At 36.1% G+C, this 22,292-nt stretch overlaps 2 protein-coding genes across 5 annotated transcripts in view; both read left to right on the forward strand.

The window, feature by feature from the left end:
• Positions 1-441: 441 nt before the first annotated feature.
• LOC148815098 (Schwann cell myelin protein-like) lies at positions 442-8,822 on the forward strand. Its single transcript, XM_088904990.1, has 9 exons — positions 442-502; positions 2,315-2,397; positions 2,844-3,209; positions 3,683-3,943; positions 5,341-5,601; positions 6,240-6,336; positions 6,865-6,945; positions 7,649-7,715; positions 8,526-8,822. The coding sequence occupies exons 2-9, from the start codon at positions 2,334-2,336 to the stop codon at positions 8,637-8,639; spliced, it is 1,311 nt and encodes a 436-aa protein (XP_088761116.1). The 5' UTR covers positions 442-502; positions 2,315-2,333; the 3' UTR covers positions 8,640-8,822.
• Positions 455-22,292, forward strand: part of LOC148815099 (B-cell receptor CD22-like) — a 32,714-nt gene continuing 10,876 nt past the window's right edge. The window contains exons 1-2 of one of the 4 annotated variants that reach the window (XM_088904981.1): positions 455-502; positions 17,095-17,214. The gene's annotated coding sequence lies outside the window, so the exon portion shown is untranslated. Of the gene's footprint in view, positions 503-13,687; positions 13,722-16,570; positions 16,621-17,094; positions 17,215-21,444; positions 21,580-22,292 lie in introns of those variants that run through there. The other 3 variants (XM_088904980.1, XM_088904982.1, XM_088904983.1) reach the window with 3 other exon arrangements.

Consider the following 22,292-nt stretch of genomic DNA (forward strand, 5'->3'; position numbering starts at 1 on the left):
CTCCACTCAAAGCACTTTACAGGTAATGGAGACTTCCCTACACCACACCAAGTAGACTCTGTCCAAGTAGAAGACCCTCAATGCAAATTTTCTGACTTCAAATTCACCTCAGTTATGATTCTAAATAAATAAAATATGTAAAAATGTTATTGTTTTGTGGAAAATGTTGCTGCTGTCAAGGAAATACAACAAACAAAAAAATATTGTGATGAAATAAAAAAACTGAGCTGTGAAAAAAAAACAAGCTGACCTGTTAAAATGATTTGCTGATAAAATTGACAAAAATCTTTTACATGGATCAGAACAGGAAACTGGTGTGACAAGCCATTTCTGAACTATGAGAACTTCCCTAAAATTACCTCTCTGCATTTCTTGACTTTTGAATACAGGGCTATTAAATTGTATGGAATTTTAAATATACTTTATTATTGTACTTGCAACTTTGTTCATTAAAATAATTTTTGACTGAACAAATTCTACAATCATCAGCAATTGGTGTAATGTAAGTATCACTCGCATATTATACCTTTTTATATTCATCTACAGCCAGGTATTACACTGAAGTATTGCTTCTGATGAGCCACTAGTTTTTATTTCAGTTCAGCTCTCCACTGTTTAAGTAGAAGTGGTATTTAGTAGTGATTTTTGTGATCCTTATTCAGCGACAGAGAACATTTTCAAAACAAGGAACTGTCATTCTGGTCTGGTGTTTGAAACCAGTGTATTAGGAAAAAAAACTACAGCAATTTGTATCTCCACAAATTGTTTAAAAATACAAAGTTTTCCAATATAAAGTCTGCTGTATATGTCAGATGTGGATAAATTACGTTTCCTATAGAGTTGTTATTTTTTAAGGACCAACAATTTTGGATTCCATCTTTAAGATGTCTTGTTGTTACTTAACTGTTTAAAACAATTTACTGATTATTAGTAAATGAATGTAAAATCTCCTGGATAGGGTTACCACCTGATTTAAGTGCATCCTGGCTGCTGCCTGCCCTAACTGTATTGTAAAGACTATTTTAACAATTTTATTGGCATATCCTTTTGTGTACTGTACACAATGGATGTAATGGATATGAAAATGTGTTCCATATTGCAAAATATGGAAGGTTTAGTGCCAGATTCAGCTGTGTGAAACAATATGTCTGGTGTCTGATGCAAAACACCTGCAAAATATTTATTAGAGGACTTGTTAATAAGGATAAAAGTCTCATATTTTCATTACTGTTACAAAATCGGGAAATAAACATTTTTGTTTGTCTAAAAGTTACAATCAGGTGTGTAGCATGATCTAGACAATTGTTTCAGTCAAACTACCTGTAGTAGCCTCATCTACACTATTATTAACCATATCTTAGGAGCAAACTGTACTATGTCCTCAAGCAAGTTTCTCCACATTTATGAGGAATTGTTTAAGAATGCAGCACTGGAATGTAAAATTCATCCCATGTCCAACTCATTCAATTCCTGACAGTTAATTTGTGTTCAAAAACTGAAAACAGGTTTGTTATATCCCATAACTATTTCCAATGTTCATTTTACTCTTTCTTTTACATTTGGAGCAGAGAAGGTCACGAGACATTTCACTGATGCTTTATCCAGCTTCATGCCTGACATACTGTACAACAGAAGAGAAAGAAAGAATGCACATGGAAAACATTTATTCAAAAATAAGTTTTGCAAAGCTTATTGCCTGTGATTGCTACTTATCTTTCTAGTTTCTCTTGAGCTTACTCAGAGCTTTTTAAAGTAAACCTTTAGGAAACTGCTTAGAAAACAGTTTTCTAGGTATATTCTAACCAATCAAATGAGTTAGCTTCTTAAACATTGTATGTTGTCCTGTATAAATGTGAAATTAAGCCATCATTATCATTCTTGGTCTAAATGAAATATGCTACTCAGTCACGAGACTCGAACGAAGTCTTATCAGCCTGGAGCAGAGAAGATTATGGAAGTCCTTGATCCAAGTATTTAACTAAACCCTGAACGTTACAAAGAAGTAAGGATGATTTCTTAAAAAGCAGTATGAGGACCTGAGGGCATCAGCAGATCATTCAGAATACAAACAACACATGGCCTGTCAATACAAAATCATTGTCTGGAACAAATGTCTCAGTCATATTGCAGATTCTGACTCTGAAGGATCTTTGAAGGAATATGTTGATGTGATTCTTATATATGTTTGCAGATATGAAATGACCAAAGCAGTAAGCTAAGATTCTTCCTACCATTCAGAAGTCCGGCTTACACATTACGCGTCTGTCCATGACTGCTTGTTCTGCTGTACGACTTGTCTCATTTCTTTGCACAGTCCCATTGAGTTTCCTTTGATGCAGAAGATGAGGATGTTATTGTGGAGTCACAGGCAGCTGATTCTCTATTTCTGTCTGCAAGGTAGAGGCCAGTTTTCCTACTCACCACGTTTGTATGCATTTCTGTTACATATACGTACATGTACATGTACACAGTTCACAAGTAAATGAAGATAAGGAAATATTATATATACAGTATATACTGTATTTCAAAGATGGTAGCCTTGAGTTTTAGAAACATTTAGATTGGTGGATGATTTGGAATAGTGGAAGTTTTCTTTGTGACTGACCCAAGTAACAGTGGTAGTTTCATTAATACCGAAATACAGTATGCCGTGTCCTTTACATTGACAAACAGGAAAAAGACTGGTTAAACATTTAGAGAAGTAATGTTCAAGATCACATTCTTTTTACTTTTCAATGTGGAATGAACCATTCTTGTTCTTCTTGCCCTAACCAGATTTTTCTGAACAATGCTATTGGCACCTTGAGAGAAATATTCTAACAGAAAACTTGTTTTGCATCCAGTGTATTCCAGCATCCTCTGTGAAGACTGGAGTATCAATGTTCCAGAAAAGATACCTGCTTTTGAAGGCTCGTGTGTTGTCATACCATGTACATTCAAGTACCCAGAAACACTCAAAAATAAAAAAATTATAAGTATATGGAAAGATAATGAAAATGCAGTGATTTTCCACTCTGACAATAAGAGTTTGATTGTTAGTGAATTTCAAAATAGAACAGAACTGGTTGGTGAGATTAAGCAGAACAACTGTTCCCTAATGATTGACAGGCTTAAGGAAAGTGACCATGGTCCATTTTACTTCAGAATTGAAATTGAACATCCCAACCACTATAGCTTTGTTAAAAACAAAGTCTCAATAGAGATATCAGGTAAGATATATTTTTTTGTTACGTAACTAATTATATTCTCAGCCGATTGTTTTTTTAAAATTATGGAACAAAAAAGTGGGTTAGTAAGAGCTGTGTTTTAAAAGCGGCAAATATGATGTATTCAAATTCCTTGAATTTAGATTTGAATACCACGAACGCATTAGACATAATGTGAGACAGTTTGTGATGTCAAATAGAAAGGAGTTCTTCCGCTTGACCTCTGATTAGCCTTTTCGCTGCACATGTTTGCAAACAAATATGAACTTCCACTGTGAGTCATCTGCTGAACTTTCACTCAACTTTCAACCGCTTCATGGAATTCAAACATTCAGCCCCTGTTACGAGGTTGAAAATTGTTTGGGTCTTGACATTACTAGGTGAGGTTTATTTTTCTCCTCTCCAAACAACAGTAGAGTAGAAAATTGAAAGCCTGTACTGATCTAATGCCTTTAACATGTCATGTTATCTTTCAGCTTCCCCAAGTCCATCAGTAAATGTATTTGATGATCAGGCCACATGTTCTGCTACCAGCTTTTGTCCAAAATATCCACCCAGTATCACATGGAATAACAAAGGAAACACAGTTGATATTAAAAGGAATGTGAAGAATGTGACAAATGGCCAGTGGGAGTGGAGCTCATCCATTACCCTGCAAAATATCCAGGAGACTGCAAATTGCACAGTTAACTTTAGTGGAAAGTATTTGCATCTGTATTTCAATCCAAGCGACGTGTGTGAGTTAAAATTTCCATTTACTTTAAAGTTGTTTGCCCTTTTTTTGGTGTTTTTTTTTACTAAGGAGCCCATTTCAACTCACAATTTAGTATTTAAATATAGTGAGGGTAAGAACTGTAAAGAATAATTTAATGATTATTAGTAACCTGGCCTGTTCCAGCACTAATTTGATTGTCCTGGAAAATATATTTGGATATTTAAAATTGATGGGGCACTACAGCAATTGACATCTCCCTTGTTTCCCAGGATGGGAAACTAGTCCTTAGGCAATCCTGTACTGTATGTTTTACAGCTATTATTTTAGGAACTGTTTGACACCCAAAAAAGATGGTTTGACTTCATCTCCAAGCTTATAGTTCAATTAAATAATTAAGAAGGTAAGACAATGACCTGCTTTGTAGCCCTTAAGGATTGATGTCTCCCAAGTCCAATTACAGTATTTATGTGCTTTACCTTTTATTATACATTTCTACATATCTCAGTGTGTTATAATCAATCCTGGGTGGCACTGTTATGCAGCTGTTAGCATTGCTGCCTTATCCATAAACCATATCCCATACTCAGAAGGTAATGAGTTAGTTTTACTAAACTGGAATTTAATTTAGACACCTAGACTGTTAATACTAACTGCATTTAAAGGGAGGTATTTTAATTCAAAGTAAAACAACGACATGTATGACAACATTTTGATTGATTGGTGTGCATGGAGTACATATACAGTTAGTCAGATCTGTTCCCTCCACCATAGCAAATGAGTTTGACACCCCTGTTTTAGAATTTTATTGATAAATAGATAGTCTCCTAATTCACCTCGAATTATTTTTTCCATAACTTTGCATGTAATAGCAAGAAGACCCATTGGTCTAAACAGCAAAAACATGTTTCAGTTTTGCCACTCTTATTTTTTTATTTGCACTACATTAACAATTTTAGAGACTTTATAATGACAGTTCAGAAGGGATAACAACAGCCAAGGTCAATCAGACTCAGCTGCCAGTAATTCCTAATCACTGCTGATGTAATTTCTTCTCCTAAAAGGATAAATACTGTACATTAGCCCCTTCTCTCCCTCACACACATCTTTTGGCATCCCACCTCCACCCCATCTCCACCTCGGCAGCTACCCCTTGGTCACTCCTCTCTCTGCAAGCGGGTCCCAGCTTCGTTGTCCTGTGGCCAGGAGGTTAGCCCTTAGCCAAACTGACTAAAACACTCTATAATCCTTTCAGTATGCTTAATCCTTGATCCTAGCGAACCAGTACATACTGTAGGTCCTGACGGACCGCTGGAACAGTTTTGTTCACCTTTTACCTTCTCTGAATTTGTGATTTAGAAAGTTTCCAGGTTGATTATTCTTTACTTTTCCTTTAACATGGAGCCATTCTGTCTCTTTCAGTCAAGCCACAGATTGTGGAGAAATCAGCGTGTGAAGTCAATGGAACAGGAGTATCTTGCCGTTGCATTGTGAAATCCAAAAGTGATGTTAACATCATTTGGTACCTTATTAACGAAACCCGGGCCAGTGACAGCTCTGAGGTCCAGAACTCAGAACTGACTACAGCCACCCTACACTTAGACAGCATCCCAAAGAATGTGTCCTGTGTTGCTAACAACACATATGGCAAAGTGATAAAATACCTTTTGCTGTCCAATAAAGGTTAGTACCACTAAAATCGGATCATAAGGTTACATCTATGAGTTCTGAATGTTGAAGAAAAATGTATATTTACAGGAACAAATTTGAAATTGTAATGCAAAATATGATTTATAATCTTATTCAATGCTTACAGACTTGCAGACTACACCATGGATGGTGTAGATGTGAAAAAGACTTGCCTTAAGCGCAGATTGAGAAAAAATTTAATTCACAGATGACTAGTGTGAATACAGAACTGGTCTTCATAATACAACTTATAACATGATCAATTTATGTACACAACACTGTAAACCAGAGAAAAAATAATGTTTAACTTTAAGCTGAATAGATGTTAGCAGTTCTTGTCAAATTGTGTGCAGACACTGACAGCCTTCAGGTTCATAACGTCTAAATTACAGAATAAAGACAGTAATGTTTGAGCCAAATTCTCCTAGAGATGAATATAGAAAAGTATAAGTTTATTGTTTTCTTTGACAATCAGGAGTCCCCCAATCCCAGTCTTTCACACTGTCATACTGCTTTAGCAGGGCTCACCTTCCATTCTCCACAGTCAGACCAATTTATGTCAGGTGTAGGTGCAACTAAAAGACATTGTGTCCTGGTCCACTTAAATGGCCTACTTGATTTTTTCAATACAGATTTCCTTCTTTACATCTACATTTCTGTCCCCATTGCTGTACTTCTCCTAATCCTTCTAATTGTCGGAGTACTGAAGCTAACACACAGGAGAAAGAGGTAAGTCAAACAGGATCAAGTTATGAAGTCTTGAGATCATAAGCAGGCTTTTTATATTCAAAAAATAATTCTTTGATTGCAGGCGGTAGGTTTTCAAGGAAAGTGCTTAGATTACTGAATAAACAAAAGAGTACAGATAAGGGGCGATTGTTCCACTGGGGTAATATACTTAATGAAGTAGCACTAGTATCTATAGGTGCTAGTACTGTTGTATACCAGTAAAGTTGGCAGGTTATAGGTTATAGGTGTGAGGTTATATATATATATTCAAAGATGGCAATACTGTTGGATTCAAATTGGTTGCAAAGATTTCAGGACCTTGAGGAATGGGGTGCATGCCACCAGCTCCTCAAGCTGCTTTTGTGCATGCTAAAGGCCCGATGTTATACAATAGGTGATTCTAATATTTTGCAAAGTGGGTGCATTTGAATGGTTAGAGATATGAATAGCTCTCAAGTATGGCTGCTTTTTCATGCGTTTCATCAGTCAAATGCGCAGTGGATTATTATCCCACGTCTTTTTTTGCAGTGCAGTGATTGGTGAAGCAGTTGATGGTTGTAACATATCCAAAAATCAGCATTCTTCATCAGACTACTCTTCAGCCAAGAAGTAAGAGCCACTGTTCAGTGTAATGTGAACTATGCGATGTGATCACTTAAGCGGTTTCTAAACTAAATGTGACAGTTTACCATAACATTAGCTTGATTATTTTACAGTCTTTCTAACACTTTAGAATCAGAACCCCAGTTAAAATGACTTGTTTGACTATTAAGGACAGGTATTTCCTAGCATTCTTAGCAAAAGTTGTATTTAGAAATCACAGCAGTAATTCTATACATGCCATTCAGATATCTCCTTTTCTAAAGAAATCTTATTAGGCTTAAATTATATACTGTATACCTTGAGATTACCTCACATATTTTCTAACATGTACTCATAATGCAGTGTTGCACTCTATGCTTCACACATCATTTTCATTGTGTTTTCCTAAGTCTGTTCTCCACATTCTCAACCACACTGATGTTTTATCATATATATTTTATATATTATACAACTTCAATCTAGAATCCTTGTCAGATAGAAACATTTCTTGGAATTTTTGAAGGACTTGTTAAATGATTTTCCTGCAGGAGTTATGGCAGTTATTATTACTACTTTTCTTTTTGATAATCAGAATTAAGAATTTTGCTTTTTTAACAGATTCATTTGGAATATGAATATTTAAATGAAAAATAATTTTACATGTTTTATTCTTGTATGACTCACTTTAACATCCCTCTCAACCTCAATCTACTTGTTTTTTCTAATGAAGTAGACAGAAAACGGGCAAGATTTCAGACCTTCATAAGAATGAGGAACCCATATACATAAACATTCAGGTATGTACAAACTTTTACATAATTTAATAATCTCCAGTGTTGTGGCAATTGTCTTTGATTATTACTGTACAGTGTAGTGTGCAGATCAAATAGCATTTAGCAGAAGGTTTTAATCTGTTGGCATTGAGTTTTTAATTTGCACTTCACAAATGTAAATAGATTAAGAATGTAATAATGTCATTGAAGTGCAAAGGCACAGAACTGTGTTTTGGTGAGACATCATTTCCTTTCCTTCAGTTTATATCATCCTCATTCCTCAACACACTACTACTATGGCTTTGCATACAGTACTTAGTTCCTCAAACAAAAATCTGTATAATACATATCGAATGGATTATATACTCTAGGTACTGTAACTACAAGATATTAAACATGAGTGGAGAAGGGTAAATGTCTCTAGCTTGAAGGAAAAGCTATACTATAATACTATACTATAAAGTATAGCTATACTATAAAGGCTAGGCTATAATTGTATAGTAAATGGAGCTAATTACCAGAAATAGACCATTTCAGACTCATTTTAAAGAAATTCCCCTTGCTACCTTGTTTTCTTAAAGTTACGGCCCACTAAGCACATCTCGTGGTCAACCAGTAGTGATACTGCTGCCAAAGACTTCAACTAGAGCTTAGATCTGCTTTTACTAATCTAATATTAGCGAAGGCTCTTCCTAGAATCTTCCAAGAATCTTCCAAGAATTGCTGGTTTTGGCTGTCCTCATTCATCTACTGTATCTAGCTTGCTCCAGCAAACTTATTCCATCATGCAATTTCTGAATACTATATATATTATTTTCCTAATTTGTATTACAGGCTAGACCAGAGGTAACCAAATATGAAGGCCCTGAAACAGATGATGTTTATGAAAACGTGGAGGTTATTCAGAGTCACTCTGGTTGTGAACTAAAATGCAGCTCCAAGCTTTGAATCCCCTGTGTCCATCTGCAGAAGGATGTGAAAAGCTATCAGAGCTGCTTCCCGCCTGAAGGTTTAGTAGCAACAGTAACAACGAAGTAGCTTTTTCCATTTTGCCATTATTTGTTTAAAGTTCAAGGCTGGTGCAGTTTATACATTTGGCAAGCAAGAAGAAAAGGAAAGGAATACAGTCTAGGAAGGATTTTTTTTTTCAAAATATTCCGCAAAGCTCAGTGACCTCATTAACTCATTGAAGGAATTTGTTTCTGCTGGCGTATGATCACCTGTACCTTTACAAACACAAGAGGAAAAAAAGAAGAAACTTTATGAAAAAGTCAACTCCTACATGGATCACAACTACCTATATGGAGGAATGGCACGACTGATAAAGGGATTTCGTTTGAAAGATAGATTCATTCCTACAATCCAGTCAGGCTGGTTGAAGACTGGGATGGCAATAGCTGATTGTGACAGAATTTGTTCCCAAGTGGTTGGATGTGATCAATCTAATTCTCCAGCTGAAAAATGTATCACTTTGCTTTGGTTAGAATAGTGGGAGATCATTGCCATTAAACAACAGTGACCAGTTTTTATATTGTTCTAATTTAGGGTTCCTAATTTCCTGCTGCACCATTTGCTACTGTATCTTCAGATTAACTAATGGCACTTAATTCAGAACAAATAATGATACAACAGATGTCAACAATCCCAGTGCACAGCTTTATTCAATGTATAAAAAATCCCACCAAAGCTGTTATCCATTGGAATATGGCTTTAATGCTAATTTTAACACTCTAATGCACAGTCATTACCATCATTTTCATTTAGCTAATGAAGCGAATGGAATGCACATTATAGATTTGGCAAAAACAATGACTTTTTTCCAGTCTGCTCGGCTTCAGATGATCAAGTTAGGTTCTAAAACCAAACAATCGACATAGAGATGTGCTTAAAAATAGCTCATGGTTTTTTATATTTAAAAAAACAACGTCATTTCACTATTTTAAATTAATGCATACAGGTGGTTCTAGTTAGGAAACTAATACATTTTTTAAATGAAAATGGTTCTTTTTTTCTGTCCAATTGGACTGTACCACTCTCTAGGTGCATAAATAAAGATGAAAAAAGTCGTTTCAGAGTCAGAATAACAAACGCTCGTGGTAAACATCATTATACACTTCAAAAAGGATACATTACTTTTTTTAGAAAACTGAAGTTTGATTTAAACAGTGAGGAAAAGTCCAGACCAATGTCATGAATGACATTCAAATTATGCTCCAATGTGCAAAATAAAAGTAAGACACCAATAAACTACTTATGTTGTTTTAGGAACATAATCACTCATATTCTATTCAGATTATGTGCTGTATTTTTAATGTATATCAAACTTATTGAGCTTTTTGAACATGAAGGACCTTAGGAAACAACATATAGTTTTTTAGAATGTCTTAAAAAAGTTGCTTATTTTGCTTCACAAAAATAATACTGCCAGTTCATTGTGCTTCCATTTTCAGTGGTTGTGCAACTTATTTTCAGGAAATCAACTGTACACTGGATAGTTTGAGAGTTTTTTTCTACTGAGGCAACAGCTGTTGAATCTATGATATCTAAGCCCTGTCTATGTATCATTTTAAAACCCATTTATGTCTTGTATTAAGATTACAATTCATAAACCCCTCACAATCTGTAACATTATACAATTGCTTTTTTTGAGGAGTCTCACTGCTCCTGAGCCCTGGCTTCATTTGTAGATTGTGCAAGGATATTTCGTAATTGGTAAACTGCCCCTGGGTTTTTAATTGTATCTTGGTCATGTGATGATTTGGAAACAAAGTCAAATTGTATCGCCATCTAGTGTCCTGAATCTGCCAAAAAAAAATGTGATTGCAAAGAATAATCAACAATCTTCTCGTATTAATAAAGGTAAAAGACAATAAGAATGACCTGAACTTGCAATAATTTACAGGATAGTCTTAAATTTACAGGATAAGAGGTAGAAAAATAGCCCGTGTTTAGACATATGTCATAATGTGAGAACAAATCTGGTTAGTTGCACTGGCCAGACGTTAATGCACATCTAGAGGTAACACAGATACACAGTCACCTTGGGATATCCCAGCTACAGATACATTTTGGACAAGGGATTTTTGTTTGATCAGTCCACGCTGTGTGAAGTTCTCTGTCTGCTGTGTTCTGTACTGTACTGTACAGTGCCTTGCGAAAGTATTCGGCCCCCTTGAACTTCTCAACCTTTTGCCACATTTCAGGCTTCAAACATAAAGATATAAATTTTTTATTTTATGTGAAGAATCACCAACAAGTGAGACACAATTGTGAAGTGGAACGAAATCTATTGGATTTTTGAAACTTTTTTAACTAATAAAAAAATGAAAAGTGGGGCGTGCAAAATTATTCGGCCCCCTTGCGTTAATACTTTGTAGAGCCACCTTTTGCTGCGATTACAGCTGCAAGTCGCTTGGGGTATGTCTCTATCAGTTTTGCACATCGAGAGACTGAAATTCTTGCCCATTCTTCCTTGCAAAACAGCTCGAGCTCAGTGAGGTTGGATGGAGAGCGTTTGTGAACAGCAGTTTTCAGCTCTTTCCACAGATTCTCGATTGGATTCAGGTCTGGACTTTGACTTGGCCATTCAAACACCTGGATACGTTTATTTGTGAACCATTCCTTTGTAGATTTTGCTGTATGTTTGGGATCATTGTCTTGTTGGAAGATAAATCTCCGTCCCAGTCTCAGGTCTTTTGCAGACTCCAACAGGTTTTCATCCAGAATGGTCCTGTATTTGGCTGCATCCATCTTCCCCTCAATTGTAACCATCTTCCCTGTCCCTGCTGAAGAAAAGCAGGCCCAAACCATGATGCTGCCACCACCATGTTTGACAGTGGGGATGGTGTGTTGATGGTGATGAGCTGTGTTGCTTTTACGCCAAACATATCGTTTTGCATTGTGGCCAAAAAGTTCGATTTTGGTTTCATCTGACCAGACCACCTTCTTCCACATGTTTGGGGTGTCTCCCAGGTGGCTTGTGGCAAACTTTAGACGAGACTTTTTATGGATATCTTTGAGAAATGGCTTTCTTCTTGCCACTCTTCCATAAAGGCCAGATTTGTGCAGTGTAAGACTGATGGTTGTCCTATGGACAGACTCTCCCACCTCAGCTGTAGTTCTCTGCAGTTCATCCAGAGTGATCATGGGCCTCTTGGCTGCATCTCTGATCAGTCTTCTCCTTGTCTGAGCTGAAAGTTTAGAGGGACGGCCAGGTCTTGGTAGATTTGCAGTGGTCTGATACTCCTTCCATTTCAAGATGATCGCTTGCACAGTGCTCCTTGGGATGTTTGAAGCTTGGGAAATCTTTTTGTATCCAAATCCGGCTTTAAACTTCTCCACAACAGTATTACGGACCTGCCTGGTGTGTTCCTTGGTCTTCATGATGCTCTCTGCGCTTTCAACAGAACCTTGAGACTATCACAGAGCAGGTGCATTTATACAGAGACTTGATTACACACAGGTGGATTCTATTTATCACCATCAGTCATTTAGGACAACATTGGATCATTCAGAGATCCTCGCTGAACTTCTGGAGTGAGTTTGCTGCACTGAAAGTAAAGGGGCCGAATAATTTTGCACGCCCCACTTTTCATTTTTTTATTAGTTAAAAAAGTTTCAAAAATCCAATAGATTTCGTTCCACTTCACAATTGTGTCCCACTTGTTGGTGATTCTTCACATAAAATAAAAAATTTATATCTTTATGTTTGAAGCCTGAAATGTGGCAAAAGGTTGAAAAGTTCAAGGGGGCCGAATACTTTCGCAAGGCACTGTATGTGGAGTTTTTGAGTATATAAAAACTGTGTGAGGAAAGCTCAAAGCGCAGGTTTATTAAAGGCTCGTATGGTTTTCAATCCTTCATTACAGAGCATAGGAAGTGAATGTGGCAGACCATCGGATTTCAGAAATGTTTTTTTTTATTTATAAGCTGAATAAGACTGAATAAGGAGTTATTGAGAAGCTTTAAAGAATGTGATTGATTCATTTGCAGAATTAATACAAGGTACTGTAGGAGTTTTTGGGGGGATTTTCTGAAAAAGATATGAATGTGTGTTTAATCTCTACAGAATAGTGTTTAAGATTTTGAACTTCTGAAAATTAACTTCTTTTTCTTTACTATTTATTATTGATGCCCAGTTTTATGCAACTTTTGTACATGATATTACCGCATTCTATACTGTATGCATTATATTTTGATTGAAAATTGAATATGCATTGTGTTTTCCCCAGCTGGTTCAAATGAAGAACCAGGCAGTTTATTCTGTTACTGGGGCTTATATGGAATCTTATCTGTTTTCCTGTTGCTCTTGATTGTAATTGAATCAAGTGTTGATTCAATTAAAAATGTTAAGCTGTCAGGTCAGGAAACAGCCAAAATCCAAAAGTCAGGCAATTAGTCCAGGGAAAATTCAGCAAAGGCTAGATCAGGAGCTCAAAGTGTTGAAAACAATACTGAGCACAGCTTGAACAAACAGCAGGGTTTAAGTAGGTTTGGAGAGGGGAGGCATGGTGATTTAGGGACACTGGGCAAGCAGAGTTTGGCTACTTCTGTCTGCTTGATCTGCGCCTCTGCTGAACAGACAAAGTAGGCACTAGAGGTTTGGGTGCCCTCTGGTGGCAGGATGCTGGGACTGTGTCATCAAATCAAGAATTTTGAGTGATTTGACATGAATGACTAATTGAACTATGTTGCTTTAGTCTTGAACATGACTGAACAGTTATGACGTTTTTGCTCAGGTATTTGAAACCATAAAAATTATTACCAATACTTTCTGTATTAGCCACTCAATGGTGTCCAGATGTGACAGGTATGAGCACAGTACAAAGATGCTGTTGTGTAATCTAAGATGGGTGCCTATCCACTGTTGGTCATTCTAAACATTCAAAAGGCTTGTGATTGGAGCCTGTGTAGCTGAACTGTCATAGTTGGTGACTTGCCAATCGAAACTATTGCAGCTGCTGTTAACCAGCCTAAGCCTCATTTTCAAACTCTTTCAAAGAGCCAGTAATTCAGCTGTCAGGAAATGTGGTAAGTATCCACACTTACTTCAGTTTGGTTAATCGTAGTTTGCTGTGTTATTTGTTGATAACTTGGTATTTATCATTGTGGGGTGAATAAAACAGAAATATGTTCAAAGAGATATTAAGGGTCTTTGAAATGTTTTTATATCCTTCCCCTGATCTGTTTATACTTCACGCCTTTTGAAAGCTCTTTGGTCAATACGGTTGAATCCTTGCTTGAAATTCACTAGCTGGAGGCAGACACTTACAGAGACAGATTTATTTATTCTGAAATTGTGTGGTTTGTTAAGGAAATGTTGTGCACCTAAAATTATTTTTTTCTTAAATCCATAAGTTTGAATACTTATGCAGTTTTGTCTTTTACATTTTATATCATATTAATTAACTATTTGTTTCTTTTTCGAGTGTGTGGAATAAGTTGGGTGTATTACATAGAGTAAATGTCGTCTTCCAGCTTTTTATCTCGTCTTGAAATTTGTATTATTAAATTCCTTTGGAGTTTCCAGAGTATTGGCTAACCCTGATATTTTGGTATCATCAGAAAACTAGAACAGTTTACTATTTAGGCCAGAATCAATATATCAATATATTTATATATATCTTAAATTAGGAAGAGCAGAGGTCTTTGTAGTACTGCAGATCCTTTTGCTGTTCCATTAGTGTACTGTATTACTCTAAGAAGTTACTTGGGCAAGATAAGGCCTACTAAAACTTCTGAAGGAATCTATGCCTTGTTATGAAATAACAATGAAGTCTTTAAGAATTGTTTTATTATTTTGCACATTCCTGGTTAGTCAAGGTCCTTCGTATAGAGATGTAGTTCATGTATTCCACGCTCAGATTCAGCAATATGAAGGGAACAGGCATTTTGGTTGATTTTTTTCTTTATTTCTTTATTTTTTCTGGTTTATCTTTGTCCTTGATTACACCTTATAAAGTAACAATCTGTTATTGATCAATAATGAAAATGTGTGGGGTTGTTCATGGCATTCTGTTTCTTTCTCGAAATAAAAGCCTGTTGCTCTGTCTGCAAAGGCAAGTGGGAAACGGGCAGCTAACTTGTTAACTTTGTCTGTCCTCCTTTCTTTATTGGAATAAAGAAATCACCATTTGTTTCATCAGAACTGCGTTTGGGTATATAGTATTTGTGGAGTGTTACACAATTCAATATACCCCTTTACTTTTAATGTATCCTCTTCTTTTTTAATCATTCTAAATAGAGTCACCAATCCATTACTGGGTTATTTCTTTACTCCAATTTAGTGAGGCAACAGAAATCTGTTCTATGCTCAAAGCCGTATATTTTAAAAAAGATGCAATCCTTTACTGATTCCATATTTATCCTTATCATGTTGCACATCTCATAAACTTTCATTCTTTTTATAACAACCTACAAAAAAAGAAAGCTGGTAGGTACTGTATATTAAAGCTGTGTAAACTATAAAAAGCTGTGGTTTGTGTTATAAGTTGGGCTGGGAGGGACCTCTGTGTTTTGCAAGCTGCAAAGTGCAAGCTGTGTCAAAGATGAGAGCCCTGTTCATTCAAGATACAGTAGGGTTCTGAACTCTGGTTTCTGAACACATGGGGTTTCATATAATATGCAAGCTTGGACCAGATGAGATGAAGTACTGTAAATGACAGCACACTAACATAAGGCTTTGAGACTCTCTCTCTCTCTATGAGGTTAAAATAAGGCGTTGAATTAGAAAGAAGAATCGAAAGTGAAGATTGCCACTTTTAATATTAGGAAGTTGAAATTCCAAATACTGAAGGAACAACAGCAAAAAAAAAAACAACAACAATAATAACTTCTTTATAGTTTGATTGTGTTCTACTCTTTGTCAAAGCACTACATTTTTTACACTTGTTAGATACTCACTTACCTTCTGTTCACACTGTATGACCGCAGCACTACTGGGTGAGCTTGGCTACCAGTGGAAGGTCTGATCTTATCAATAAGAGAGTAATCTTAAATTCACAGATTACAGAAACCCAATCAGGCTCATCAAGGCTGTGAAGATACTGTACTGTGACCTTTTCATGTACAAAAAATGTTATCCCTTACATTTTAGTCACTAATGATATAGAACATACTGAAGGTATTCAGCCTGACCCTGAGTGGAGAGTCAGGCCAGTAAGGAGATCCAGTGGAGGGAGAAACTACTACTGCAGATTAATAATGCTTGCAATGAAACAGACAAGCCCCTGCATCTATATTAGTTCCAGTCTATTGGTATTGACACACATCACATGTAAGGAATTGTATTGATCTATACAGAATTGATTATCTATACAGATAACCAAAAGATACTACAGATAGGTTGATTATCTGTTTAGATTCATAGAGAACATATACCTGTTATGTCTTTGATCCAACAGGGAAAAGAACGTTTTTGTTAACATTAACCCAGTGGCCTAGTGAACGTCATTGTAGTGACACTGTATCTGATTTCCCACCCACCTTCCATTTCTTTTCATGCATTTGAAAAACTTCACCAAAACATGCACAAGAAAAGGGAGCCTCACACTATTTTCTGTTTTTTATGTCTGCCAACACTTTAAGACATTTTAACATAGTTTAATTTCCTCATGAATTGCTAGAAAGTGATATAGCTGAGACAGCCAAATCTTAGCAGGTACAGGTATGATACATATTTCACTTGTCAATGATCACCTCTTCATACTTCACAGTAAGACTTAAGTGTTTTTGTACCTTTCTCCTTAACTGTGCTTTCCTAACCTTCATTTTTAAAGGCCCGTGGTCCTCATGTTTAAATTTTGAAATTCACTGCATGACTGAGGACCCTTACAGCAATATTATGAATTTATTCTGAATTTTGAATCATGAAAATTGCTCATATATCACAAAGACAGTTTTAAGTCAACTAATTGCATGGCTTATTAAGGTAAATGTGTGCCCCTAAATTATTGTATTTATTATTTACTCTGTGTGTGTATGTCTGTGTTTGTGTCTTTCAGTATTTATTACTATAGAATATTGTTGTGGCAAACTCCAGAACTATTGGAAAATATAGCATGGATATAAATCTACAAACTGTGAAACAGTGAAAATGAGTTCTGCTCACTTATTTTTTTATTCATGTACTGTACTTTTAGATGATCCTGAGCTATCAATAGGTAGATATGGTATTTTATTTTAATATATGTAAAATGTTAGGGGACAAGCTTTTAAGTTCTATTTCAAAATCTGTAACAATTTATGGACTTTCAAAAATAAAAAGATTGCACCTTATGCTAGTCTAAAAGGAATAATATACATTATATGTGTGTGGCTGTCCTTCTTATAAATGTCAATGACATACAGTACAATATACTGTTCAGTAAATGCAAATCTTTTACTTTTTTTCTATGACAAACAGTGCTACACTATAAACCACAGGAAGCCCCTTCCACTGTTTGACCAACTTCTGAAGACATCCTGTGCCATTTTTAGCAGATGATACAATATGAAAACATCAGAAGACTGGGCAACAATAAAAGTGAGTATGCTTATGTTATACCTAAAATATTAATTGGTGGAAATACCTATAAGGGTTTCATTAAGAAGTGTTACATGAAAATTAGAATTTCTTGTTAGATCCAGAAGTGTTTGAAAGCAATTCAAAGAGGAACTGTTCTGCTGTCTTTGCCCTGATGAAGACTATCTAGAAGTAATTTTTTTAAACTCTTCCTGATTTTATAAACTGCAAATCATGAGTCTGAATCATGTAGAGCTGAACTATGACAATAGCATGGAGAGTAAAGAGTAAAGTATTTCTTGCCATTTCTGCCTTAGCACATGATTAATTATAATCTATCAACCTGACAAGTTAACTGTTCGCAGGTCTGCCTAGTCTCTGAGTTTCACAAAGAATATCCAACACCTTCAATAGCCTTTATATGCTGTTATTGTACTTTGCATGAACATGCTAGTTTGGGAATGAGTGTTCTGTGTAGGATTACATATTAACATTAACATTACATATTAAATCGAAGAAATTCTTGAAATCTCTTTACAAAAAAAAAGAAAATGTATTCACTGGTAATTGAAAACAACAATTACATGTATAATATTCTGAAAAAAAGCACTTTTACATGTAAATTATAAGGTAGGTGCTAGGGTGAACTTGTGACACAATTATGACAAAAAGGGGCTCTAGTCAGTGTGGCAGAAAAAAGAGGGGGTGCTTGTTTTCTCTTGAAACTAATTAAATGTTTAATTTGAGTTTGTTGGTGTGTAAGGAAATTACACATAAACAGTGTCTTGCAAAAACATTCATTCAATAAAACACTTCCTATGGTGTCTTATTTTGTGGAATGAGTAATATAATGAGTACACATTTCTTAAACTTAGTATTTTAGTCAGTACCTGAATGCTCAAAGTGAAGAGCAAAGTGAAGTAAGATAATTTACAACAAATGGCAGCAAAACTAAAGAGAAAAACAATAAATGTGTGTTTATTTTCATACATTTTCAGACCCATGAACTGTATTGAAAAACTTTGTGGGAGCACTTTGGGCAGCAATTACAGCTATGATTGTTTTTGGACAAGTCTTGATCTGCTTTTTACGTTGGCTTGTTGCAATGTTTGCCTATTTTTAACAGCCAATTTTCTCGAGCTGTCTTTCTTGCTTTTAGTCAGCAATTTTCAAAACCTTCCGCAGATTTTCAACCACAGAATCTGACCATAAATATTACTTGAATGTTTTTGTTGCAAATTCCATTCAGGATCTGAGATGGGTTTTCCACTCCAGCACTCAGGCCAGCCTTGTGGAGTGACTGGGATATTGGAGACTCATGCACATTTTTTTAGACTTTTAAGTCTGCAGCTCTTCCAAAGACACCAGTGGTTTTACAGTTACATCCCTAACCAGTTTTATTGCTCAGTTAGCTCAGACAGCCAAATCTTAGTAGGGTCTGGTAGTATGATACGTATTTCACTTGTTAATGATCACCTTCTCATATTTCACAATACTACCTAAGTGTTTTTGTGCCTTTCTCCTGATCTGTGCTTTCCTAACCTTCGTTTTAAACCACAGTGGTCTTCACATTTGAATTTTGAAATTCACCACATGACTGAGTAACCTTACAGAAATATTTATTATGAACTGCACTTATAACACAAGGACAGTGTTAACTCCACTAATTTCACGGCTTATTAAGATAGCCAGTTCATTGCTGGTTTTAAGAGGTGTCACAATAATGGATAATTACATGTTAAAGAAAACCAGAGCTTACAAAATGACAGTACATAGAACAAATGTCAGGTGTACTGTACCTTTTTACTTTCAATTTATCATAGACTGCTCAACAGGATTGTTTCCTCTTTCTAATGTACTGTACCTGATCATCAATACAAGTTGGGCAAAACCAAGCTAGGCAGCTAATGGACATTCAGTTCTTCCTCTGATTTGTATATCCACCATCCCGCCCCCCTCTCTATCCAATACAGGGTTGTGGGGGAGCCAGAAAAGCAGCAGCCCATCACAGGACACACCTAAACTAACACGTATGCTCACATCAGGGCCAATTTACTTACCAGTATGTCTTTGGACTGTGGGAGGAAACTGGAGCACTTAGAGGAAACCCACACTAACATGGCAGAACAGGTCTGGAATTGAACCCAGGGCCCAAGAACTGTGAGGCATTGATGCTAAGCAGTGTGCAACCGTGTCACCCCGGTTACTGTATCACTAAGTAAAAAATATAAAAAATAAGAACCGAATCATAAAAGCATCAAAATTATTTTTTATTCTAGTATATTCAGTGTTGAGGTGGGTAGCTCACACTTGAAGAAGGCTCCACAACAAACGTTGTGTTTTCTTTCTTCTCTTTTCAGCATGGAATAAACCTATTACTTGTTCCTATTCAGTGTTGATGTCAAAGAGGCAGAACTACTCTAGCTAAACTACTGAATTTCTCTGAGCAAGTAGCTACAATAATACATTATCTTAAGATCTATGGAATTATATGTAGCTAACCTTTCAGTAAGGTTAAAGTAATTTTATACACACAAAAAAAAACAAATCCTCAAAAATAAAGACTTTGTGCATGTTTGGACCCTGTGGTTGCTCTCAAACTATTAAGTTTCTTAAATGCTCTAGAGACACATACATTTTGGACTTTGTATTATTTGATGTACTGTATTTCTGTAGCGCAGTAATTGTACTTTAATTTCTGGGGTGGTGCGGTGGCTTTTTGGCTAAGGCTCTGAGCCTGTGGCTAGAAGGTTGCTGGTTTGTATCCAGTGGCCAGCAGAAGAATCCTACTCCATTGGGCCCCTGAGCAAGACCCTTAACCCTATCTGCTCCAGGGGTGCCGTATAAATGGCTGACCCTGCGCTCTGACCCCAAGCTTCTCTCTCCCCGCCTGTGTGTCTCATGGAGAGCAAGCTGGGGTATGTGAAAAGACAAATTCCAAATACAAGAAATTGAATATGGCCAATAAAGTGATCTTATCTTATACTCAATGTTTTAAGGTCTTTTGAAAGCACAGGAAACTCTTGCAGATGCTTTGTTTGTTAAGGCAGAGGAAGGGGTTTGATATAATTAGCACTTGTCTCCACACACTCAGTCCTTTTCACACTCGCCAGCCCATGGCCAGAGCTAAGTTAAAAAAAGATCTTTTGCGTAAACAAAGTCCACTGGAGAGAGAGATGTTAGTTTTCATATTGAGGTACAGGACTAATTGAATAAAAATAATGAACATAAAAATATAACTCCTCACAACTCCCCCAAAATCATCTAAAATTAGTTTTCACACAGTAATCATTTAAAATCAGTAAATTACAAAATAGTTCTTCACTCCTGGTGTCATGTTACAGACCTTATTTGTATCAGGAACAGTGGTCGCAGGCGACAAGAGGCACAGAACAGTACTTTGTGAACCTTAAGATGATTTACATTGCAATACAATTTAACACAGTACACAGTAGTGTTTTTGAAACTGATACCCTGAAAGGAATGTCTTGAACCCCATGAGATTGCTGGATGACTTTGCGATCAGCAACTCCACAAGATGCATTCCTCAAACAGCTCCCCCTCTCATTTGTAACTTCTTGCCATGTTTTGTAAACTAAATGAGTTTTGAGAATACAATTGAAGGCTGTCAGCTCTAAAATCTATGTGGTAGATCAAAACAAAGGTCCTAGAATAAATTTAAAAGGAGATACAATGGGGGCAATGGGGAGCATGAAATATATGGTGAATGTAGTCAGTACTGAACAAAATGAGGTGTGCAGGGATGTTCAAAATCAGCAACAAAATTTAACACTGTTGTAGCAAAACAGCTTGAAGAACGCAAGAGTTGTGGATCAGGACCGAGTAGAATAAGTAGTAAAGAATTATGATGTTGCAGATTTTGTTAAGAAAAAGAGCCAAAAATGTGCCGAGAAAGGGATTCTTTGTGCTGTATGAAACACATATTAAGCTATTAATTCCTGTCATGAAATAGTTTGATCACTTTGGTCTTTCTGTTTAATGTTTCTACAAGACAAATCACACAGCTAATGGAAAGTCTGTTAAAAATAAATCCATTCTTCCCATCAGATAGGTCGGCTTACCAAGAAAAAGAGAAGTACACCACAAATACCTAACCTCACAGAAAAAGGAGAAGTTAGCTCGGATCTAATAATATACTCTAAATCTGACTTACAGTAAGACCTACAGAATGTATTAAGTTAAATAAGTTCCCCTTTATGAATTAAAGTTATATTTCTTTTGTTCACAAAGAATGGAAATTAACAATCGTTGATGCAAGTAATGCAAGAGTGGTCTCCATAAACATCTGTGAATAGTACAATCGTTGCTGTGATATGTTGATGCTGACATTTACCTGTGGAGATAAACAAAATCTACAAATTAAAGGTATGCTATAATAGACTGTTAGAGGTGATGAGAATATTCATGTAGCAATGAAAACAATATACTGTCAATCATCCCAGGCTGTGAGAAGGGTGGGTTTGGAGATTGATAAACTTTAAGCTTTCCAAATGACTGCATAATCACCTTCAGTATCACAGATCAATATTTCATCCCTTAGGAAATTCTCTTTCCTCCACCCATTTCTGTGGAATTCAAATGCACACCTTCCCTGTGCTGACAGAGAATCCTGCAGGACTGAATATCAGTATTCAGCTGCCTCCTCCATTTTTGTCTTTCTAGTCTTGGTTATTGTCTCAATCTCTCTGCACAGAACACAAACTCTCACTCACAGTGAAGGAGAACTGCTCATCTGTGTCCAAAGAGACGAATCCATGTAGATCTTTCTCTCTTCCATGGAAGAGTCCAAAGTTCTGATAGTGGGAACCTTAAATTGTGGCTTCATTAGGTTTTATTACTTCTTTTATTTAATTATTTCAGTTAATCCTGTTTCCAGGATTTGTTTGATCACCTCACTTTTCCACTCCTGTTTTTTTTCTGCTTTTTGTTTTGGGAATTTATTCTTTGTCTAGATCTCCATCTATCCACGCATTTCCCGTTTTTTGTTCTGGTGAGGGTGCGGAGTTTGACATTTTCAGTTTAAAAAATTTAACACTTTCATTTAAAAATCCAGAAAGTCTGTAAATTGGAATAGGTTG

This window comes from Atractosteus spatula, chromosome 25 (assembly GCF_055471065.1).
Source record: "Atractosteus spatula isolate fAtrSpa1 chromosome 25, fAtrSpa1.hap1, whole genome shotgun sequence".
Taxonomy (NCBI): domain Eukaryota; kingdom Metazoa; phylum Chordata; class Actinopteri; order Semionotiformes; family Lepisosteidae; genus Atractosteus; species Atractosteus spatula.